The sequence below is a fragment of the Coptis chinensis genome, chromosome 5, assembly GCF_015680905.1.
Source record: "Coptis chinensis isolate HL-2020 chromosome 5, ASM1568090v1, whole genome shotgun sequence".
NCBI lineage: Eukaryota > Viridiplantae > Streptophyta > Magnoliopsida > Ranunculales > Ranunculaceae > Coptis > Coptis chinensis.
Window position 1 is genome coordinate 93,540,687 of NC_141460.1, and position 26,519 is coordinate 93,567,205.

At 35.9% G+C, this 26,519-nt stretch overlaps 1 protein-coding gene and 1 pseudogene across 1 annotated transcript; both read left to right on the top strand.

Annotated features, from left to right (window-relative positions):
* The first annotated feature begins 1,385 nt into the window (after positions 1–1,385).
* LOC147500227 (putative E3 ubiquitin-protein ligase XBOS34) lies at positions 1,386–6,940 on the top strand. Its single transcript, XM_086561900.1, has 9 exons — positions 1,386–1,752; positions 1,829–1,943; positions 2,038–2,118; positions 2,209–2,297; positions 2,415–2,506; positions 2,647–2,728; positions 2,969–3,071; positions 5,081–5,166; positions 6,086–6,940. The coding sequence occupies exons 1-9, from the start codon at positions 1,651–1,653 to the stop codon at positions 6,767–6,769; spliced, it is 1,434 nt and encodes a 477-aa protein (XP_086418026.1). The 5' UTR covers positions 1,386–1,650; the 3' UTR covers positions 6,770–6,940.
* Positions 6,924–24,578, top strand: LOC147500228 (bifunctional aspartate aminotransferase and glutamate/aspartate-prephenate aminotransferase-like; annotated as a pseudogene).
* Positions 24,579–26,519: the final 1,941 nt, after the last annotated feature.

Here is a 26,519-nt window from a genome sequence, read left to right on the forward strand (position 1 = left end):
CAATTTTGTTAAGTGCAATCAATACCGTGGGATCTATCCAAAAATCAGCCAAAAGTCAACAATATTATGGGCTTATAAATTGTTGGACCTCCAAATTTGACATGGTACTGCACAATTGGCTGATCCAATTGATGTTATTGGGCTTATGGATAATGGGCAATTGGGTTGGCCTTGCGCTAAAGGCGCGACGTGTTGTTTCGTATTGAAAGCATCGCCAGACGCTTTGCGCTTTAAAAGCTTTAAACGAGTTGTCGAAAGTAGCGTGGTAGGTGTGTCGAGGTCTCGTGGGCCATAGGCACGGGCATAGCCTAGTATATTGTAAAAAGTAGGGGTGACTTCGGATCGGATTAACCTCCTTCGAAATTTTTCCAAATTTTTTTCGGAACCTAATATGCTAGCCAAATCCGATCCAATTTTTTTTCGGATTCAAAATATATTTCAAATTTCAAAACTTTCGGAATAACTCGAAAATTTTGGAATACTTGGTAAATTTTCAAAGATCTATTTACTTTCAATTATTTTTGGAATATCATACGCCAATGTTCATTGTAGGGAGAGAAAACCATGTCCACAACACCAATGTACCAACAACAAAATACGACTTGTTTCCGAGAAAACCCATTTTCATTCAAACAAGTGATCCAAGAAAAACGAGAAAAAGAACCCGCGAACCACCAATAGCAAGCATTGCATTGATTTGAGGTTTGGGTATTTGTAATGTTTCAATCTTTTTTTCGTGTGAATGGGAATTGGCGTGAAGTAGGATTTCCGTGATAAATAATGGATTATGGTCTGGACTCTAAGTAGCTTTACATAATATTCTATCTATCGAATTTAAAGCATATGAAAATGCGTTTTTCATTAAATTTATAGAAATACGGCTTTTGGATTGGTCCGAAGTCATTGTATGACTCAATGACATTTTTTTCATATCATTGTTGTTATGGCAGGGCGCCAGAATGACAATGAAAAGTGGTCCAATTCAAGTGGGGAAGTAGCGGAATTTAGGTTATGTTTTTGTTTTGTTTTTGGAAGTAAAAAACTATAAAATGAATGAACGGTCGAGATCTAATCAAGTGGATAGTGAGAGAAGTATATATTTTCGGAATAAATTGGCAATAATATCAGAAATTTCGGAATTTTCGGATCGGATTTTAGAATTATATCCAAATCCGATCCAATTTTTTTTCGGAATTTTCGAAAATCGGAAAATCGGCCCATGAAAACTACACCCAGAGCCAGACCAATTTCGGGTCGGATTTCGGAAAAATCAGAAATTCGGCAAAAAGAGACACCCTAGTAAAAAGTGAATCACAAAAATAGGTCTAAATAGTAGGTCCGTCTACCAACTACTCCAACTAAACTCTATTTTTCTCACAAATAATAGAGCCAAAAGCCCAATGGACAAACCCGCACTTCAATGGGCACCCGACATCAAATGCCTGATTGTTTAACGGGATTAAAATTGACAATCACCACCACAGAAGTCGTTACCTTAGATACCAAGTAAAATCTCTCTCTCTCTATCATTGTCTTCGTAGCTTCCGATTCAATAATCATTAAACTTTCCGCACTCCAATTTCTTCATTTCCCCTTCAGTCTCTCCCCACACCAAATTCCGCACTAATTTAACGTTCCGTTGTAACTAAAATGGGACTGTCCCAATCAAAAGATGAACTGCTTTATCAGCAAGTCAATTACGGAAACGCGGAAGGAATCAAAGCACTTTGCCGAGAAGGCGCACGCCTCGAGGTATCGATATTTATTAAGTCTGTGAGTTTTTGGCATTGTGTTTTTTTTTGCTGATTTATATATTTGTGCATTGTAGTGGATAGATAAAGAAGGAAAGACTCCGTTGATTGCCGCGTGTTTGAATGCTGAACTGCTCCATGTTGCTAAAACTTTGATTCAATTGGGTGCCAATGTTAATGCCTATCGTCCAGGTAAGAGTCTTTCATTTAGCATTAATAGAGTTTGATATGGTAAACAAATTGGTGTATAATCTCTTCTGTTTTCCTTTTTATTGTTGTAATTTAGGAGGTCATGCGGGAACACCTTTACATCATGCGGCGAAAAGAGGCCTTGAACAAACTGTCAAGCTACTTCTCTCCCATGGAGGTGCTTGTATCTTCAAATTCATTTGCAAATGTATTTATTTTTCCATTCTGCTCCAGTTCTGACACAATAAGTTATGTTTTCTGTGTGCAGCAAATGCTTCTGTAGTGAATGATGATTGCCAGACTCCACTTGAAGTAGCTAGAATAAAAGGGTATACCAATGTTGTCCGCACAATTGAGGTACCTTTGAAGTTTCTGAACTTCTTATGGATTAATTCTGTCTCTTTCTCTTGAGTTTGTTTTGTGCTTTGCTTCCACAATTGTTATATTAAAACAATATAAATTTATTTTTCTTAGAGCCATATCTGCCTTTTCTCTGGTTGGCTACGGGAGCTTTATGGGCCAGGATTTCTTGAAGCATTAGCGTCTCAATGGTTATCAAAGAAAATGTGGGTTTAACGTAACCCCCCCAAGTCCCCTTCAATCAATATGTCTGAGCATTTCTTTTCGATTTTCACGTTTTTTTTTAATTGCTGTATATAGTTGAAGGAGCAAAGCATATATAAAATGAGTCCTTGATTATATGCAGTTGGGTTGTGGTTATACCGTGTGGTTCTCGTAATCTTGCAAAGCCTCTCAAACTGGAGCTCGCCATATATCCGAGTGCCCAGGTATATTTTAGCATATTGGAAAGTAGTGATTATGTGCATTAGCTTAGTTTTCATGTCTTTCTCCTGCTGTATCTTTTGCAGTGCTCAAGATCAAATTATAGATATTGTACTGACTTTTGTTTTGTTTATACTTATCTTTCTTCCATGAGCAGTTTGTATTATGTGTTTAAAATTTGATTTGATTACCATAACTAGACCTTTTTTTCAGTTGGAAATTTTGATGTTTGATTGAATGAACAGGATGCTCAGCCACGTATTGTTATTTCACTCTGGAAGGTGAAAATTGAGGAACCAAAGTTTCACCATTCAGATCCGACATTAATCATTTTGAATGATCAGACCAGTAAGTTCTTAATACCTTAAAAATCATCTTTGGTGTAATATTTTAGTCATCTAAAATTTGACAGTATATTGATCACCAGTATAGAATGTCCTTACAGGACCTACTATAGATTTGATTAGGATGTCCGTAGTCTTAAGTTTTAACTGGCATGTAATGCTCTCTCACGATGTATCATTCTTTAATTATTATTAATAATATCCCTACTTGTGCAAAAAAAAATGATATTCATACGGCGTTAGGACATCTGTTAGGGTCTGTTTTGTGGAATTCCAAAATCAGACTTTTACCTTAGCCACCCAGGCACTCACTTAGTCAGCCACATGTGAAGAGACTGTTTCTGCGATTCAAACCCGTGACATGTCACAATGGGTAACCTTATTGTTGCGCCATGGTCAGTCCTCATTTTACATGACTATTTTTTTTGCACGCAAGTAGGGAATTGTATTACGAATCACGAATAAAGAAATACAAGGGTTTGGGGGCTTTGTGTGGCACCCCAAGAGCAACCATTACAGACTAGGTATGTAGTTTCCCATTAGGCAAAACCTAACAGGTTACAACATTAGAAAACTTATAAATTACCAAGCCAAGCTGAAAGACTGATATAGGACTAATGGTTAAGCTATTATGACAACCCAAGATGGATTAGTCCGACCAGAACTCCACCATCTCTACCAACAGTTATCCCTGTAAGCATCCGACTCCTATGATTACGAATCCGTAGCATGTAAAGCTTTCATCTTCCTGATTCGAAAAGCTAATAGAAATTTCAAGTTCAATCGTGTAACCTTTCATTGCTTCAAACAAATTCAGTGATCTGATCCCAAACTCTAGCCTTCAAGACTTAATTTGCTATCTTTAGTTCATACATCAAATCAAGAATGTGCAAAGCTCTAAAAAGCTGCTCAAGAAATTGAGATTTCACGACAACTCCGCTCATCAGTAGTACTACCAAAAACTTAATATACAAACAGTCTCCAATCAGAAGAAGAAGATTAACCGATCATGTTCAAACCCCGATTTTGCATCTACTCACAGTGTGTACGAGGTTATGCAGGCACAATACTTTCTAAGTTCATCGGTCAAGATAACGAGTTTTTCAGACCCATCAATCCATCTCTACCCGATAAGAACAATTGCGGAAAGTACAAGCCAAATCTGCAAATTCATTTGTTGTTTCAAGCCAAATAGAAGTAAATCAAGTCCCAAACTTAAGCCTTCAAAGCTTCTCAGCCTGCAATCTCTAGTTCTCAAACATAATCCATCATCTTCTCAACTCAAAACTCCAAGAAGAATTACAAGAAGCTCCATACTACGTCACAACTCAAACTCCTCAAGACTTCAATGAATTAATTAGGTAAATCAACATATCCTCTCAACCCATGCAACTATGAAAAAATATTATTTCTCTTCTTCTCCCCATCACTACAAGGTAAAAGCAACAAAAGAGGAAGCGAAGATGGCAATACAATCAAAGGTAGGAAAGACAACAATTAACGAGAAAGGTAGAGCCTTTACCCACATAATTACTGCCACCATTTAGAAATCAGAACAGATCCAGCAATTTTCAGTGAGAATCTTCTCAAAAAGCATAAGAACTAGCTAGATCTACAAATTAGATCTATAGTCATTTGCACCAAGATGACTTCTAATAGAGATGCTTTCAACTCAGATCTGTTCTTGAAACCATAATCACAAGAATGAGAGGAAGAGTTCCGGCGACGGTGCCTTTGGAAGGCAGCCACCGCCAGTGGGAGCTTTCTCTCTCATGAGCCTTTACTTTTTACAGAACCTTGAACGCATGGATGGACAAGCTTTCGACTTGACACTTATTTGAAACACAGAACACTTTACATGACTAGATGCTTAGTGGAATAACTAAATGTATACTATTGTATAGCCTACGCTTCTTTTTAGAAAAAAATATGGATGACACTGATCGTAATCAGTGTGAGGGTTTCTTTCTTAAAAAACGAGTAGATGCTGAATTGTATTTGCTTTATTTACAGAAACACGGTATAAGTTTGCATCTGAGAATGAGGGTGACAAGCAGCAACTGCAATGGTTCTATAATGCATGCATTGGAATTCCTCAGGTACTACGTTGAATAACCTCCATTGTTATTTTTTTGTTTCTACATACTATGGCTTAGCGTTTACATGGTCGTTTGCATGAATTGCCATATGCCTTTAATGAGAAAGAAATGAAAGAAAAAAGAATTGGACATATGTTTCACTGGGCTGTCTGTGTTCTGCTAATGCTTACACATGCATTCCCTGTATGCAATATCCAAAACCTGTATCACTGTGGCAGGGTCGATGCAGAAGCTATAAATAGATAGTCAAGGCGGATAAGCTTGTGATTTTTATTAGATGAATTATACATCAGAATATAGGTTGAGAAACTTCTGGTTTCAGAGATTAGTTGACCACTTGTTTAATAGTAAGTCCTTGCAACATTGAATTCTTAGTTATTAGCTTATTATTATGTCCCTTTTCCTCAATGAAGATGAAATGTTCAGGAATGTAAGATTAGTCTCATTTTTTGTATAAATAATGTTAGGACATATTCTTTTTGCGATTTCCAAGCTTAGTCACGAGGAACTGTATGCATTTTTACCAAGGTATGCACCTTATAGAGATGTTGTGATTCTCAAAGCTTCTTTGCTAATACGTCCTCTTGTTGGTGCGTTTGACAGATTTCTATTCATTTTATTTTTAGTTCACTTCAGTACCGGACACATCAAAATTTGTACATGTTTCAGTCATAATTTGGTTTTAGTGAATGTTACTGTCAAAATTTGGAAAGTGCAATTTACTAATCACTGCTGTGATATGAGTGCCACACTGCCACACATGTTTGTTTGTCACTAATCTGTATGAATTTTACGTTGACACGCTTAATGGCAATTGACTTGGTGATAAACATGCCCTCATAGATAATTGTTGGAAATGTTTGTTTTTGCTGTAAGAAAGTTTTGGTCTATGAGAATCTTGACTTGTTCAGCGCTGCAGGTGATGAATCCCTCCTTACCACATAATAATACGGCTTCACTTATTCCGGCAACTGCACCATCCAGTGCCACAGAAGACGTAGAATTAGCCATGGCTATTAGTGCCTCAATTCATTCTGCCATGGAACTTAGACCACCACTTCCTGATGCACACATGACTACGGGAGTAAGCAACACAAACGATTGGATCAACTCTGCAGATGACAACTCCAGACACAATGGTTGGGGTTCATCGGAAGGATCTGCACCTCCTTTCAAGGGTAGTAGCAGTGGATGGGATGTACTTCAACCTGGTCCCAGTAACACTAGAACTCAGCACAGCAAAACTTCCGTTGTCGCAATGATTCAAGAGCTTCCTGGAATAGATGCTATTCCATCGGCTCCCCCGGTTCCTGAGGGTGCTGAAAATGGGCCAATACACTATCCATCAGTTGATTCCAGTCCAATTGATTTCCCTGCACAGTCTATGGACGGCAAAGTAGCAAAGCCAAGTGAAGCAAAAGAAGACGGAACTGATTCTTCCTCCTGTGTGATATGTTTGGATGCTCCTGTAGAAGGTGCTTGCATTCCTTGCGGTCATATGGCTGGATGCATGTCATGTTTGAATGAGATCAAAGGTAAAAAGTGGGGTTGCCCTGTTTGCCGTGCCAGCATTCAACAGGTTGTAAGGCTCTATGCCGTTTGATGGGTCACCGAAGATATGTTTTTGCTTTAGCTGCTCCATTCATTTGTTTGGAAAAGGGGGCCTTGTTTTGTATTTTCTGAGAAAGACCATGCCCCTGATTGCGTTCACCTGGTTGTGGTTTTGTAAGGAAAACAAGAGAAATAGCAACAATATAATGTACAGGTTTGTGGTTGTCTGGTCTCTGTATACGTATATATAGTTATACACGATCTTATTCAAAAAATTGCTAATTCTAATTATGCTGTTTAAGGCATCACCAATGGGACTTTTATATGGCTCTCTATCTTCAAATTTAAAGAAACAATACGAAAATGGGCTTCCAATGCAGGCCGTATATGGCCTTACCCTCTTTTAAAACTGTCTCTATTTCTATCATGTTTATAGGGGCTGGTCCGTTTCGCAAATTAAAGAAAAATACGTCTAAAAATATTTCAATCGGTGAAAACCCAGCGTAGTTGGTAGCAGGTTCCTAAAATAGGCAATTTCCCATGTGTGAGTCCCACACCCAACACTTCGATTTTTCTAAACTGTTTTGAGTTACAAAAGGCTGGAATTGTAGAAATAAAAAACATGTTCTTGCTAAAAGTCAAATCCACCCACACCCACACCCACACCCACACCCACCCCACCCTCGAGATTATTCTGGCCTATACTTTGCCACTAGTCCCATTGTAAACCAGATTGTTGATTGTCTTCAGATTTTAATTTTGATTATAAAAGTTGTGTTGGAGAACCCATGATTTAGAGGTCCTTTATATTAAGTCTCTCTTTCAACCTACCCTTTAAAATGGTAATGTAGCCCTCTATTTTGAGGACATGGTGATGCCCTAAAGAAAATATCCCGATAAAGTTTGCTGCCCAATCGCCCTTCAAGTTCATACATGTTATGTTCCTCTATAACCGTGGGAATTGTATTTTGGTTTGTTACCTTTATTATTATTATTATTGTTATTATTTATTCTATTTTATATTAGTTGAACTGTTACCTTGGTTACTCGTGTCATGCTATTTTCACCTAGGTTTGATCTCGTATGTATATTTTAAATAGATAAAAACCTGTATCATCCCTCTTTGGAACAATTGGAAGTAACTTATAGATGTAGGCATGGTTGAATATAAGAGCTAAATTTCATAGTATTCGAATTGGAACGACTATAAAGTATCAACAAAAAATGGACATTGAAAAAAATTATGGTGTAAGAATACATGCAGAGTACTGCTACTCAGTCACCAAATAAAACTGTTATATTAATTACAGAACAATTTTCATGGTTCATTATCGTATGAAATGCATGCATGAGTTAAAAAATGAATTTTAAGCTTAAGGAACGTCAGTCGAAGTGTTGAACTCATAAATAATATATATATTTTTTTTTTTTTTCTATTAGAATAGTAAAAACCATATTAGAATTTACTATTATGGACGGATGGACCTATCCCCAGTGGCGGAGCCAGGGGGCAGGGTATGCCCTGGCTCACCCTCTCAATTTCTTTTTAAAAAGTGACTAGTATATATATATATATAAATGATTTTGTTACTAAACCCTCACCGTAACCGATCAAAAATAAAAACCCTCTTCCCTTAACTAACATGAGAAAGCTTTTCATCTCTAATTTTATGTATTTTGAGAAACAACACTTTTGGCAAGTGTTTTTCCTTGTTTGGAAAAACAAAAAAGAGAAAAAAAGAATAATAACATTCTCAAGTCTCAGTCCCAATAATTCATATGTATGTTTATTGGTATGTTTTCTAAACCTTAGTTCTCCAATATCTTATTTTTTTAGTTTTTTTATAATGAATTTTATTAGTTATAATTCAATTTTGTATGTAATGAATTCAATCCATCGGTTACTTGAGTGATGAGTCCATTACAATTTTAATTTGTTGCATAAAATTGTAGTAAATTTACTTTTGAATCTACTTAAGGTATTGATTGGAATTTTGGGATTGAATGAAAACGAAAACAATTAAAATAAATGCTAAAGTGACACAAAAAAAATGTACTGGTGTCTAAACATGTACAATTTAAAACAATGGTAGGATCATAAACCATGTTGGCGCAACAAGCTAGTTTGAAAATCCAAATTTTGCTTACCCACTATAGATTTTTGAGAAAACGTAAACATGAGAATTATATTTCCAATCCAGAATTTGTAAACTCTTTGTAACTCTGTAACACCATTTTTTGCTATTAATATTAATTACCTTTTAGCCAAAAAAATGTCTAAACATTCTATAATATTATTTATTGTGCCTAAGTGTTTATTTTTTTTTCCCAATACCTTTTGGACTATTTTTCTTACCGTTCCAAAGAATTCATTGCTTTTTTCATTTGTGGAATTTTAAAGTGGTTTCCATAAACATATATATTTGTAAGAAACATATATTTGTAGGCACTTTCTTCTTAAGTTTCTAATTTTCTAAAGTTAAATGTCCGTGTATTTTTATTTATATTCTCCTCCTAAATTGATCTATTAAGCAATCTAGTTTTTTGTAATTCCAAAATTTACATGTCTTTTGTGATGGGATTCGAATTGTGTTTTTTTTTCTTTTTTACTTTTAAAAAATATGCAAGGGAAAACAAAAATTCGACAAATTAGGTGTTATTTTATTTTAGTTTTTATATAGTGATTAGTTATGGCTCACCCTCATCCAATTTCCTGGCTCCGCCACTGCCTATCCCTCATAATTTTAAGCTTTGACAATATTATTTTCCTTTCCCCTAAGGTTAGTAAATAGTAATTGTACTAGTAAATGTCTTAAGGTTTGAGATCTTTTACTTTTGTACTTGAATTTTCCTTGTGTTTAACATATATGCGTTCGTTCAAAATCTTGTGATTAAGACTTGAATGTATTAGAATTTCATGATGGAGATTAAGAAAGGTTTTAATTGCTCTTAGGAATATGTGGTATTGGAAAGTGTTTCATTTTCTTATGAAAAGCATATGTGGTATATTAGGGATTTCTATTAAGAGCAAAATGTTGATCATGGCTTTTTAAGGATGTGTAAGGCCAAATATTTCGGTCCGGCGATATATCGGTCCTCTCAAAAACCAATATATATTATATATATTTTTTTTGTTGACCGGTCAAAATTTTGTTTTGTATGTCGATATATTAGTTAAAATATCAGAAATATCATTGATTATATCGGAAATATAATTGATATATTAATAAAAATCAGTCAAATATTGATCAAAGTCAACGATCCGTATCGGATATTGTATATATCGGTCAATATATATCGATATATTTAAAATTTTGATATATATCAAATACAAAATGTGTCATTTCAATATATCCATCCAATATATCGCAATATAGCTATATTGTGTACTTAAAAAACCGAGATATATCTGTGATATTTAGTTAAGAGTTAAGAAAATACACGTCTCCAATAACCGGAGAGGCCTTGCTCTATGTTCAAATTGTATATTTTTAAGAGTCATATTATCGATTGGACCCAAAAATATTGTATTAGGTAAAAAAAAAATTATTAAAAAGTTTTGTGCTATTGGTCCCAAAAAAAAAAAAACAAATAGTCCAAAACAATAAGTGTGTGAATTAGGTCCCAAAAAGCTCATGGAAAAAAATTGAGGCATTTTTGATCCAAAGGATAAGTATTTAGATCGCTATTCATTGGCAAAAACCAACAATATTGGTGGATAAGACGGTTTGGATTAAAGTCTCAAAAACGGTGTGGCCAAATCGTTAATTAAGAGGTAATAAAAAGTTTTATATTTTTCAAAAGTTCAAATCCCAAACGAAAAAATTGCGTTCCATAGGCCATATAAGTTGGGAAATTTAAAAAATGGTTTGAATTGGAATAGCTTAAAAAATATAAAACTCTTATGAATTTAAATTTGGAAAGAAGACCGGTATAATGGCCACATTTTTTTGGACTAAATCTTCAAACGTTGGATTTGCACAATGAACAACCTAGCCGGGTCGTTTAAGTTTTGGGTTTTTGAATTCAATTTTTTGGAACCAATAGCACACTTGTAATATTGTTTTTTATTATTATTTTTTGGAACTAATGACACACTTATAATAATTTTTTTGGTTCAGCCCAACACAATATAGGTCTTTCAATAACAAATATCATTTTTAATTGTACTCAACTTGTTTAATGTTTACTTTTTTTCGTGGCTATTTAACTAGTGAATAGTTCCAGCTTAGATTGGGATTAGTGGAGACGGGAAAATAGACAATAAATCAAACTGAAGATAAATTATACACCCAGCATGTGTATGTCAATGCAAAATTGCAAATCAACTGTTCATAAAGTTTTTGGATATATAGCTAGTTCACGATTTCGGAAATGTTGGCTTTATGGACCTTATTCCAGTATATTCTGAGTGCATTCCAAAATGTTAGATTTTTCGACCCTATACATATAATGTTAAAATTTTCAAAAACTGAAATATTGGGTGAAATTCCGAGTTTCCATTCGAATCACAAACTGTGCCTAGCCAAGGCAGGAAATACCAAAAACATCTCCGATATATTTCGGTTTTTGGGTACATGAACACAACATAGAAAATTTTGATTATCTCTACAGAATATTGAAGTTCTTTTTTGCCGATTTATATCTTTTATATCCGATATTTATTGTTTGACTTTTTGACATATATTTTCAATATACATCGATATATATCACTGATATTTCTAACATATAGTGATATATAGTGATATTTTGACCGTTCACCAAAAAAAAATATATATCTATAATATTTCCGATATATATCATTTTTGGGTACACAATATATATATCCCGATATCAATGCCTTGTGTTTAGCTGTTGGACACGGAAGGGGTTGTAGCCCAACCAACCAACGTAGATCGCTGATATACCCCCCTCCCAAAAAAAATAGTATGAACACCAATTATAGTCGATACTACATTGAGTCATAGAGCGAATTCTATGAAACCGTCGAGAACCGTAGCGATAACTGATCAAGCTACTGCACTAGTTCAAGCTGGTGTACTTGTTATGTCACACTTCGAATTTTGACAAAATCGGAAAAACAATATTTGTTCCCGACTCTTCGATTTTCGAGGTGTGATGCACTCTCCACTTCCAAAAACCCATCATCTATTTAATTACACAAATAATTCAAAACCAATAAATTTTTTTCAATAAACAAAAGTCCTCTTCATAACCAACAACTCACAAATAAGATTAAATTATAAATCTCCTTTCAACAACTCTTTAATTATAATTACAACTGAAAATACAAAACAACATTGTCTCCACTAAAATCTATTACATCTTAAGGGAAAACAAAACATATCCCGAATGCAATGCTAACACAAACCACAAGCAGCAACCAACCTTCTTCAATACTAATCCTGTCAAGACTTATCAACTATGTTCATTTAATGAACACACTCGATAAGCAAATATACAAATCGGGTCAGCATTATAAACAATACTGGTGTGAGTAGTCCTAAAATACAAATCATACTAATACATATATATCTATCCCAATAAATCCAATGGTTTAATTTTTTTAACCGATGGCATATCCAAGTGTTTGGAGAGTTTTTAATTCCAACAATCTAAAATCAACAATTCTTAATTACACTTATAAATTGTTAAGGCAGGTAAAGTTCCTCCAATTGATTTGGGCTTATAGATAATAGGTTAGCTTCCAACTCAATAATAAATAAGGCATTTAGTTATCAACTTAAGATTTTAACTTCAAACCGGGGGTAATGTTAGATCAATCAGATCTAATAATAAATAACCAAACTAAAACTTCCAACAACTAATACTGACATTTTTAATTACAATAATTAAGGCGGGGGTAGTTCCTCCTTGAAGCGCTTTAACTTCCAACTCAATAATAATAAGGCATTTATGCAACGGAAGAGCCTTAATTCAAACCGCATTTAGATCAATCAGATGGGTCACAAACTAAAAAACTTACTCGCATATATATATCAGAGTGGGTCAACCGCATATATAATCAATTCAACCTACCCTTCACGAAAAAATCTTTGTGAATGCAACATAAATTATAATAAAACAAACATATCATATACCTAATTCCAATCATCTCATTGAACCAAATTTCACAACCACCATCAATCATTTATTATAGATTTAACGTACACTTTGATATATCATCACAATTATTGTTTAGAATTTCTTTAAGTGTCTCTAGAATCACGTCGTCTCTATGTCTTACCTAGTTTTCCTGGTTATCACAATCACTACCCAACGCCGAACATGTACATCCACATGCCTCCCTTCACATAATACACCACTCCATGCGTAGTTACTGTCACACCCCGAATTTCGACAGAATTCGGAAAAATATTATTTGTTCCCAACTCTTCGATCTCCTAGGTGTGATGCACTCTCAACTCCCAAAAACCCATAAACAATTTAAATATGCGGATAAATAAAAATCAATAAAAAATTTATACTTAAACAAAAGTCATCTTCATTACAAAATTTTACAAATGAAAATGCAAATAACCTTATCTCAACTGAAAATCTATATCACCTCAAAGGAAAACAAGGCCTATCTTGAAATGCGACGCTAACGCAAACCACAAGCAGCAACCAATCTTCTTCAACACTAAACTTGTCAAGACTTATCAACTATGTTCATTTAATGAACACACCCGATAAACAAACATGCAAATCGGGTCAACATTATAAAAATGCTGGTGTGAGTAGCCCTAAAATACAACATATACTTATACATATATATACACAATTCATAAGGCAGTTAGTTCCTCCACCGAGGCGCTTTAACTTCCAACAACTAATACAACATCCTCAAGTACAACAATTAAGGTAGGTAGTTCCTCCACTGAGGCGCCTTAACTTCCAACTAACCACACACAAATTATATGCATAATAAATAAGGCATGTAGTTCCTCCATCGAGGCGCCTTAGGTTCTAACTAAACAAATAACCAACCAAGCATATTATATACGTACCGCATTTCATGCTCAATTACAGAGGGGGTCGTCTCTGCCCAAGTAATTAGTTTGACCCACCCTTCTGCAAAACCATATACAATTATATATTTAAAGGTATATAATTAACCAACATATTACCATAATTATATTATTTAAGGCTTTCTTTGAGTGTCCCTAAAATCACGTCGTATCTATGTCTTACCTAGTTTCCTTGGCTACCACAATCGCTTCCCAACGTAACATGTACATCCACATGCCTCCCCTTACATAATGAACCACTCAGGCGTAACTACCCGGCGGGATGTCGCACACCGTAACCCTCACACGAAAAGCCATTATGTAAGTACTACCACTATTTGGCATAAAATATCGCAAGGTCTCGCTCTATTTTTTAACGGAATAATCAAGTCACTATTCGGCGCTGTATGGGAAGGTCATTCAGTTTCAATTGAAATGCCATAAAGGCCAATCACATTACTTACGCCCGAAGGCCATTCAGATTCACTGAAACGCCAGAAGGGCCAAATCACATGAGTTGTGGTAGCTAGGTTCTAGGATTTTTGTTACGTAATTTATTCAAGTGTCATACATTTATATCTCAGAATCATTCCACTATATCACGTGCAGGTCAATTACCTTATTGCACTAAGCCACAATATTTACAAATATCTCCATTATATATCATAACCACTTTCATTCTTTCATGTGCCAATATATTATTACACTACGCCACACTCCCGTGGGAAAATATTCACCAATACTGTACTACCTCATAGTAACATCTCACATATATAATAATAGAGTGTTTATATAAATCTATGTCTCAAAAACTATTGCATTAAATATATATATATCCCACATATTATATAGTGTCACAATTTTCTTCAAACGTATCACATACATTTTTATAGCGTTTTAGGAATATTATATCTCTTAAAGTTTCTATTTCACGTGTCAAAAATATACACAATATCAACGTCAAATATTTCCTAGATACTGACAACCAAATTTATACAAGCTTCCACATCATTTTAGCATTTGATTTGTCCATACAATTTAATATATAAAAACGTAACACAATTAAACAGTCAACAGTCCACAATCAAAGCCCAATATATATATGTTTTACACACTACTCCCGTCAAATCTTAATTAGATAATGACAAACAACGTTATATAATTTTCGACAATATTTTATTACTATATTTGTCCATATTCTTAAATATGAGAAAAACTGGAAAAAGTCAACATTCCACATTCAACGGTCAAAATCAACGATCAATGGTCAAAGTCAAACTGTCGTTTCTATGTTCGACATGTTCAGGGTCATAGCCATGGTTCATGGCTAAGGTCAAAGGTGCATGGCTCATGGGATCATGACCAAGGTAATGGTTCGGACCCAACTGGCCAAGCCCAAACCTTAGAACCCGAAAGTCTTAACATTTAAAGACCCAATTAGATTTATTTTAAGTTATATGGACCGGCCCCAAAACAAACTTGAAACTGTCCCAAAGAAAAGCAATTAGTTTTAGCCCAAACAACTTAACCTAAACTGGGCCCAAACTAAACCAAAACTGGTCCACAACTTAATATGGAACTGGTCCGAAACAAAGGATTAATCCGGCCCAATAACTAACTAGTGTTTAGGCCCAAAAACTTAAATTGAATTGGCCCACAACTGAATCTAAACCGGCCCAAAGGAACTAATTAGTTTTTGGCCCAAATAACTTAACCTACACCCGGGCCCAACCTAAACAACTAAAGCCCAAGCCCAGCTCAGACTACACCAGGTCGTCTTCTCCAAATTTATTTTTCCTCCAGCCACCAAAATCAACCACCACAAAATTTCCAATCGCCACCCATTTCAGCCAGGCGGTTTTAATCCCTGCGAAAACCCTTACCACTTTAATTAAGTCAAAAACCTCAAATCCTAACATCCAACCTTCACCAAAACTAGATCTGGAAAGAATTTTGGGCTGCCATTAATGTTCTTGGAGCTTTCAAACCCCCACAAACTTTCCCCTACCACCATACATCAAACCACCAACCCACAATACAACATAGCAGTTCAAACACCTAAAATAAAACAAAAATCAAATCCTCAAGATCACAAGAATAATGGCGTTTTTTATTGGGGGAGGAGGTTTGGGGGCTCGCCTGCCTCCATTGACGCTCCCTTCAAGCTTCAAAAGCCCCCTCCAAACATCCCTAACCAACCTCAAACCAACAAAGCTAACCTCACCACCAAAAGTTCAAACCAAATCAAACGCCATTAACGACTTCAAGCTTTTGAGCTTTGATGCCCCGACATCAACCAACTAACCCTAAACAAGATTTAATATCTAAACAAAGTTGTTCAATAAACTACAAACAGCCAAACCCAGATACCAAACAATCGCTTGTGTTTGGCTCGCCGCCATTAACGCTCTTTCGAGCTTCAAAGAGTTCAACTAAAATCTAAAACATATCGACGTAACTAAAATTATAAAACCGGTCGGAAACACTCGACAATAAAATCGTAAATACTAAATGCATTTAAAATCATAGTTTTAGTAGTGGTGAGAGATAAACTCTACTCACTTGGCTTTAACAGCTCCACCTAATCCTCCTAGTCCAATCGCCGCTCCACCCTCCAAAGAACGAAGTTTCTAGCTCGCCTCCATTTTTATTATTTTTTATTCTCTAAAAACCCTATTCTCTAGAACAATGTGATTATATACTTGGGTTTGAAACCCAAGCCCAACACAGCCTCGGCCCTAGAAACCAGGCCCACATATCCCAAATCCAATCCAACAGATTTTTAAATAAATAATTTAATTAATAAATAAATAAAAAAATACGTATTTTAAATACAGGCGTTACAGTTACCCTAAGCGGGATATCGCATACCAGGTAACCCTCACACTAACGTCATTATGTGAGTACTGCCACTATTCGACAAAAATATCGCGCGTCTCGTTCTAATTTTGCGAATGGGATAATCAAATCACTATTCGGCTATGCCATAAGGGTCATTCAGATTCATTAAAACGCTAGAAGGGCCAATCAAATTACTTACGCCAGAAAGGCTATTTAGATTCACTGAAACTCCCGAAAGGCCAATCATATCACATACGCCATCACAAGGGCAAAATCACATGAGTTGTGGTAGCTAGGTTCTAGGATTTTCGTTACGTAATTTATTCAAGTGTCATATATTTATATCTCCTAATAATTCTTGTTCTATCTCATGCCGGTATACTTAATTGCACTGAAGCTCAACGTTTCTCGTTATAATAAAATCAATATTATCTCGTGCCAATATTATTCATTGCACGATATCCAAGCATCTCTATTTCAAATCTCAACATTTATTATTTCACGTGCCAATCATATATTGCACTACACCATATAGAATATCTCATGCCTTCATAAATACTACAATTCATTTAAGTAGCAACTCGTAATAGTAATCAATCATATAATGTATTCGTTCAATATATTTATGTGAACTCAATTCACCATCAAAGTCCAATACTAAAGTCCATGGATCTAAGTCCGTATATAATTTAATTATCATAAAAACGTATATATCTAAGAGCATCTCTAGGTGGACGTATCCGTGGTCGCATTCTTCAAATTTGAAGAAATGCGCCGGAATTTCCGAATTCCAACTCTAGGTGGTCGATTCGTGGTCGATCACCGCTTGTTCAAGATTCTTGTTCGCAAATTTGGCAATTTGGATGCGGATGCGAGCAACATTAGTAATGTCGCCCATTACTAATGTATTAACTTTTTGACTTTGACCACAACCAACCAAGGCCATTACAACATCGGCGGCCACTACTACATCGGCAAAAATTCCTAATGTCGCGTGCTCCAAAACGGGCAAAATTTAAAGATCGATTTCTACCTTCTATATCTACACTCATCTCCTTCTTCATTGTACACACACTCAACTCAAACATTTGTATCAAACAACTCAACCATTTCACATCAATCCTTAACAAACAAACACACATTGTAAAAAATGGATCATGAAGTATATGAGATATTTTTAAGTCTTCATCTTCATCTTCATCTTCATCGCCGCTTCTTCTTCATCTCCTCCCCGAAGAACGGTAGATAGTCTTGATGAAGAATTTGTTAATGTCATGCCTCTTATGAAACACACTTTGGCTTACTTGCACAAGCACAAGTACATGTAAAGGCACCACATGGTGGTTCAAAGAAGGGTCGAAAAATTAAACATAGAAAATATGCTCGACTTTGGAAATCTTGAAGAACAACTAGACGATCGTCCCGCCTTTTCCGAAAAGAGGATTTCAAACGGCGCCAGATGAAAAATCTTTATTTGTTCACATCTTCAACGATATTCAAACTCATTTTAAGTTTTTTTCAGCCTAAAGTTAACAATGCCGGTAAACCCGGTATAGATCCTCCGGGTCAAGGTGGTTCTTTTATGTATTCTTGGTTATGGCACGGTTCCATCAACTTGACGATCAATTATACCGAGCAAAGTGGAAACCAAAGGCTGAGGCATTTTCGTGATGCAATTATCAAATTGTACGGTTCGCCTACTTAAGGCCAAATATTGCAGATACGTAACGCTTTGCTTGCACATCTCGCCACACACGGATGGCGGGTATGTTGGGAAGCATTGATTGTATGCATTGGGAATGGCATAATTGTCCAACCGATGGCAAGGTGCTTACAAGCTTTGATCGCTCGAAAACCATCCGTTATTCTCGGGCCGTTGTAATCGAAGACTTGTGGATATGGCATTCTTTCTTTGGGATGCCAGATCACACAATGACATCAACGGTTGGACAACTCGCCGATATTTGAAACGTGATCAATGGTACTTCTCCACCTATTTTCTTTTGATGTAAACCAGCATAACTATAATATGGGTTATTATTTACCGATGGTATCTATCCCGACTATCGCGGCATTTATACAAACAATTTCAAACCCTAATGCTCTTAAGACTAATGGTTCAAAACGATGCAAGAAGTCGCAAGAAAAGATATTGAAAGAGCTTTTGGGGTTTTGCAAGCTAAATTTAGTATTTTGGCAAAAGCTTGCAAATTATGGCATGTGGAGACAATGGGTACTGTTATGAGAGCATGTATCATATTGCACAATATGGTAATCGGAGCTAAGAATAAAAATTATGAAATGAGGAGGTACATTCCTGATCCAGAAGGGCAACCACAGATTCCACCTACTGAACACTACATTGAAGGGACTCTACGAAGTTCAATCAAAGACTATGCATGATAGACTTAAAAGCTTTAACCTTGTCGAAAGCATCTATGGAGCATTAGGGGTGAACATTGATTGTTGTAATCTTTTATTTATTTATTATATAATTAGAGTAACTCTAGTAGTATGTAATAAAGGGTGATATGTAATAGTTATCTTTTATTTATTTATTTTTATTTTATGTGTTTTAATCATGTATTAGTTGTCATTCTATTAATAAAAATTGTAATTCATTTGCTAAATCAAATGAAAAACACATATGAATCACACAACATAATAATAACCACACAACATATCACACAACATAATAATAATGACACAACATATCAAAATGATCAAATGAACAATTTAAATCACACAACATAATAATAATCCTATACAACAACCTCCTAGACTATCTTACATACTTCCTCATATGTGAACTCATCCTCGATTAATACAATCCCTCAAACATTCCATTGCGGATGAACTCACCCCAGCGATCAATTGAAATCATCAATCTGACGCCAAAAATCGCCATAATCCACATGAGCCCGGGAAAGAAGTCTCTCTCTCTCAACATCAGAATAACACCGAGGAGCGCAAGCCATCATTTACAGTAATGCTTGTCTCATATCTCAAGGGTCATCCCGAAATAATTATTCATTAATAATTTTGACATTTTCATAATAAACCAAAATAATAAAACAAAACCAATAAAAATAATTACATTGAGATAGATGTCCAAGGTCGCTCTAACATGTTATCCGAAAGTGGCATCAATAGAAGAAATGGGTCGGTAAATCGCCCCGCCACTCGGATTTCAAACCGAAAACCCAAGGCCACTGACCGAGGGGATCCGTGCCGAACAAATGAAGTGTCCATGCCAAACGCCGGCCGCGGACGGCCGGGCTAACTGAATTCACGCCCGACACCCAAATTGCTAACCAGATGAATGTTGCCTCAGACGACCTACAATACCGGGAGCAAATGACCAATAGACACCCCGAACCAAGAACGGTAGTATCGCTCATAAGTCTGCAGAATGTAACTAGGTCGAAGTCATGAGCTAAGTCCAATGCACGCTACTCGATGACTTGCTCTAAGGTCATGTCCTTAGCCTTCCTCGATACATGGGTAGCGGATCGAGGGATACCAAAGTATCAGTAACATCTATCCCCTAAATACCACTCCATATCACTCCCACAAGTGAATACCATCCTCCTATGAGAAATGAACAATGCATATCTACGGTCATTCATACCGATGTGCACAAGGAGATGTCCTCCAAGGCCTCCAAACAATAACAGGTTTTTCAACTGGTTGGATGGGTTATGTTATGATCGATCTCAATCGGGTCGACGCCGACAAGGTCTTAAAGCCCCGAGCCTAGGCCTCTCATCCAGATCTCTGTGAGGATAGGATTTGCAAAGACTAAAATACTCATAAAACCATACCTCTAAGAGAATGACAAACCCTCCCATCCGGGGACTACCGACAACACCAAGATGTCGAGATTCTATCTAAACAACGCAACAAATGATGTGATATGGCTCCACCAAAATCAATCCTTAACTCATTGCAAGTGCTCAAAGTTAGCTAGATATCCCAAATTAATCGTGGAATGACCGGAAGGAAAAAGAAGACACCCATCAAATACATACGTAAAGCTCTTACATACTCATCAACATGTGTTTGACCATCATCGAATCAAGTGACAAATAATCTATCAAAAACTGCAATCTCGAATCAAGAGTCAACGGTGTAATGTATGCAGCCTTGATACCGGAAATCCTAACACCAAAGATCACATATCCTCGGTCGACAAGGGAAGAAAGTCATCATTTGGGCACAACTCGAAAGTACTTTACATCTCAACGGATTACCTAATCCTATACTCAAACCAGATATCATGCAAAAATCTAATGGAGTGAAGCCCAACTCTCCCCGAGGGAAGTGAAAAGTATGTGTACTATCCCACCATCTCTCAACTAAACCATTAATAACTCCCCTGAATGTCGGCCTTTTATTGTAAGGGATGTCAACTAGATGAGCAAAAGGAGTCGCTAAAATTGCATCTCTAACATGGTCAAGTGCACCGACTTTCTTAATATCATCCCACCACGCCCTAAGTACGCGGAGTGCACCAACCCGATACATAACACATCTTCCGATGTCCAAAATGAAACTAAAATTAAAAAATAAAAATAAAAATATAATGTATTGTATTGAACTACTAAAATTAACTACTACTACTACTAATTTATGAAATTAAAATACATACCGTTGTTCAAGAACAACTCTTGAGACATGCCTTTCATGAAACCTCTTAGACACCGGGCCTAAGATGGTTGAAATCAATAGCCTCCCGCAGAAATTCAAAATCGACTTGTCGATATTGAAGCAAAGAATGGATTGTCAAACTCCTTGAATCCGAAGTGGTTGGTTCATCATCTAGATCACCAGGGATTATCCCAAATGTATGCACTGCTTTTTCTTCTTCCTCACCACCACCACTCCATCGTGTTTGGTTATTATAGACGATTCGTTGTTTCGAACTCATTTTTTTCCTACTAACTAGAGTGAATGAGTTGAAAAAAAAATTGTAAAATGACAAAAGTCCGACCGTCACGACATTTAAAACACAAAAAAACAGTTTATTGTACGGTGAACAATTAAAAATGACAGTTTAATCGGGGCTTGGCGAAAGATTAATGTCGCGGGTGGGTCCCCAATAAATTTTTTGGTAATTTAAATTGAATAATTCACCTAGAGTTGGTCGAAATTTGCTATCAAATTGTGTGGTAGCATTCTTCAAATTTGAAGAGTATGCTACCACCACCTAGAGATGCTCTAAGTCTTATAAAAATTCCCCTCTTGTTACGTGCCAATATTTATATGTTTTACACATTACTCGCGTCAAATCTCAATTAGATAATGACAAACCAATTTATACAAGTTTCCAGAATATTTTAGCATTTGCTTTGTCCATACAATTTACAACATAAACATAGCACAGTTACATAGTCAAAAGTCCACAATCAAAGCCCAAAAGTCTAAATATTTAAAGACCTCATTGAATCTATTTTAAGTTATATGGACCGGCCCAAAACCAAATTAGAAACTGGCTCAAAACACAAAATGGGGTTCGCCCAAAGAATTAAACTGAAACCCCGCCCAAAACTTAAACTAAAATTGGTCCAAAACTTAAACTAAACTGGTCCGGCCCAACAACAATAAATAGAACTGGCCTAAAACCAAACTAACTTAGTTCCGCCCAACCAACAAAACTAAAGACTTTGGCCCAAAACCCAAGCCCAACAGAGTCATCTTCCTCACCAGTTCCTCTCCTCCACCACCAGCCCTCCCAAAACCACCAGTTGGTTCGGTCCAACTAAGGTATCCGAACACAACTCACATAACTTGCACGCAGGAGTACTAGGGTGAAACTCACGGTCATCTTCTTCTCCATTGATCAGCCACCACCCATCTCCACTAGCCACCACTTCAAACCCAACCGAAAATACCCCAAAACAAAACCCCTACAACTTTAGTTAACACAAAAACTCAAAAACCTAAACTTCAAAAATCACCCCCCAACCAAGATCCGACCGCCATTAACGACTTCTTCGAGCTTTGATAGCACCCTATATCACCCAAACATCAAACCCACAATCTTCCCATACCACCAACAGTTTTACCCAACCCCACAATCATAAACCAACACAACAACACAATAAACATAATAATAAAAGTTCAAATAAAATACTGGGCGATTTATTCTTTGGCTTGCGCCACCATTACTGACCTCAGTTCCAACAGTTCAATAAATTTTTGTAATTAAGAACAACAACCAATATATAACAGGTTTTAACAATACTCCAAGTTTTAACCATATGACAATACACATAATAACAACCGGAGAATGAGAAGAAAACAATAGCGAAAATATTAGACAATACAGTTATCTATGTATAGATGTAAAATAATAGAAAAGCTAAACTACTCACCTGTATCGCGAAAAATGTATCTAGAATATAAAAGAAAAATCGATTCCGCACCAGCTAGAATACGCATGATCCGTGCTCCGTTCTTCTTTGTTTCAACTTGTCTAGTTCTAAAGAAAAATTAGTTTTTCTTAAAAAAAAACCTCAATTTTTGAAAAAACATCTATTCTAAAGAATTCTGCCATATTTTACTTTAAGAAACTTTCCATATTTTCTCCCATAAATTTCGGAATTATTCTATCCCTGTTTCCTTATTAATACAATCTCTACACATTATTTTAAAACTTAAAAACTTTCCTATTAAATCATTTTCAAACCAAACAAACTATTTTCCATCTTTTTTTTCCAAAAAGTCAAACATACATATTCGCTCCACTTAACTTAAGATTTAGTCAATATTATATTATTATTATTATTATTATTTTGCAAAATAATTAATTTTGGACATTTAATAAAATGGGAGTGTTACATGTTATCCGTTTAGCAGCTGGAGAACCCGATTTCGATACCCCATCAGTGATTGCTGAAGCGGGGATTAATGCGATACATGAAGGGCATACAAGGTATACTCCTAATGCTGGTACTTTTGAGTTACGTAAAGCGACATGTCATAAACTTGAAGAAGAGAATGATATTAGTTATATACCTTATCAGATTTTAGTTAGTAATGGTGCTAAACAAAGTGTACTTCAATGATTGCTTGATGTTTGTTCGTTGGGTGATGAGGTTATAATTCCTAGTCCGTTTTATGTTAGTTATTCTGAAATGGCCAGAATGGCTGATGCAAATCCAGTGATTGTAAAACATCTTTGAATAATAACTTTTTGTTGGATCCTAAAGTTTTAGTATCAAAACTTAATTGGAAGTCGAGGGTACTTATTCTATGTTTGCCTTCGAATCCAACTGGATATGTTTATCCTAGAAAACTTATGGAGGAGATTGCTAAAATAGTCGTGAAACATCCTACTATCCTAGGCTATTAGTGTTATTGGATGAGATTTATGAACATATCGTTTATGCACCAGCTACTCATATAAGCTGTTTGCTTCTTTGCTTGGAATGTGGGAGAGAACATTGATTGTTAATGGGTTTTCGAAGGCATTTGCAATGATTGGTTGGAGACTTGGGTACCTTGCTGGTCCAACACATTTTGTTCAAGCTTGTGGGAATATTCAAAGTCAAGCTACTTTAGGTGCTAGTAGTATTTCACAAAAAATTGGAGTTGCTGTTTTAGGACTTGGATATGCTGGAGGCGAAACTGTTGGTTTTGGCAGGATATGCAATATATTAAACCACACATTTCTTAATAATTGTATCTGAATTCGTAGTGTATATTAGTTGTAGCAGCCCCTGATCCTGGATCCTCCCTGGCTGTACACACAATTTTGACAAATGCGTGTTGGTACGTACATAGCTGATCTACAAACACCACCTGAGAACCTAAGCGGACGAAAGTAGGAAAGTAGGTCTCTAATTTGCCAAGCAGCGTTCTTAGGACCTTTACAGGCGTTTGCCAAACTCAAAAAATGACAGTTTAAAAGAGACTGCAGTTTTTGGTCTTCTTGTTGACATTGCTGTCCTTTTCATAAGTTATGTGGACTGTGGGCCTCTAGAATGGACAGTTAATTGTACGTGAACAACATTTTGACAGTAGTCCAAAGTTTCAAGGGGCACAATGAATGATTTTTGCGCTGAATGGTAACTGCAAATTATTATTAGCAAAATTTGGAGTCTTTAACAAGTCAGAAACATACTAATTCTTATCAAAAAAGAAACAAAAAATAAACATACTAACGCTCAGCTGTATTAACAATCAATACATACGCACCCAAACTTTCATTTCACCTGTAGGTTGTATTTCAGATTGAGAAGCAACGTTTAGGTATGCATCCACAACAGATCGGTCCTTTTCTGTTTTTATTAAGTGCCAACAGCTGTGGATGCTCTTAGTTGTTGGAAGGGATGGCTGAATAGGGCCAGGGGTACACGAAATCACTTATGACTTATGTCGTGTTCAATTTTAACAGTTGGGATAGTCAACATTGTACAAGAGTCAGGAGAACACCTTTATCACTAGTTTGCTCATTGGATTTCTATGAAATTTCGAGCATGACTGCATAAGAGGGCATGGCCAAATCTCTATATTCTTCAGTCTATCTGTATAACTGTATTTATTCATAGTGTGCCCTCACAATGTTTGTTTTGAAACAGCATCTGATTATAAGAACTCAATAATTCTAATTGCGATACAATTATATATTTTTAAGCGTAAAACATCGCATGCAAGGATTCATATGGGCCAAAACATATCTTTGCTTTGCTAAATTATGCTTGCCATGTTCCTTAAGATAGGAGAATTCGTATAAGGAGACAGGTATGCTGTGATGTTTCCTTGCCTTGACTCCAGTCAAATTTGTTACTAGATAATCGTTTAATAATCTATCCTTTAATAATAAATTCACGTTGACCATGGCAAAGCGAAAGTTGTAATAACGAAGGTCAACGTTGACTATCACTGTGAGGAATATTCTTTTTCCTTTTTTTGTTTCGTGTTTGATTCCCTATATAAACAAATTTGAAGTCATAGAACAGAATTTTGGAATCCAAAAAATTCCAGCAAGCTGAAAACCTGATATGTTATCCAAATTTTGACACTTTTTCATAATTAGTGTCTAGTCCTTCAATTAGTTCAATACTTCAATGTAGGTTAAGAAAAACCAATTTTCAGCTCCCAAACAAATTCGATGTGTATGAAATGACAGTAGGAATAAGATCCCAAACTCCCAATTGAATTTTTGGTTAGGTAGACAGGTTTAACTTATCCAGCATTCCAGCTCAACCAGATGTTGATTAATTGATAAAAAACACGCTAGTACAAAAAACACTTAAAATAAGGCAGTGCCACAATCAAACGGAACACACCAGACGAATAGATAATTCAAATTACTACAATGTGTTCATACTATTAGCCAGCAAAATTTGGTGTTTATAGGTGTGATTCTTTGTAATATTTATTGATCAAGTATAAACTATTTTACGCTTTCTCTTATATAAAATTTCGTTTTTGGAATCACGTTTAGACTACGTAACCATGTTGAGAACTTGAGATGACCTGCAATATTTTTTTGAGACAAGGGCGTGAGTTCTTATGTTTTTATGAAGGATAGCAGATTTTTTTTTTGAGATTTACGCGGTGACAGTTTACCCTACACGGAAACGCTTATGATATCATTTTTTAATTCACAATTTATTAATACACACTCTTACTAGTGAGTAGTGACTAGTGAGAAACAATGTCTAAGATGACCATTATACTTTAAGCTCAACTTAAAAAGTAATTAGTCTATTCATAGCAGCTGGAGATATTAGTCTAAGAAAGCCACCCTTTTGAATTCAACATTCTGCAGAAAATAATCAAGAACAATTTCTTGTCATCGTTACAAATTCGACATCCATTTGGGGGTATGGCCACGTCGCGCCCATAGTGTGGACATTCTACTAATATTCTTTGCTCCAAACTTGTGTTTACATTCTTCAGGCATGTCACTGTATGCAAGATTCGCATGGATGGAATGCA

Excerpts from the sequence above, each read along its gene's own strand:
- LOC147500227 (XM_086561900.1), top strand. The coding sequence starts at position 1,651 with ATGGGACTGTCCCAATCAAAAGATGAACTGCTTTATCAGCAAGTCAAT. Across the intron at positions 1,753-1,828 it reads GAGAAGGCGCACGCCTCGAG|TGGATAGATAAAGAAGGAAA; the intron begins GTATCGATATTT and ends TGTGCATTGTAG. Across the intron at positions 2,298-2,414 it reads ATGTTGTCCGCACAATTGAG|AGCCATATCTGCCTTTTCTC; the intron begins GTACCTTTGAAG and ends TATTTTTCTTAG.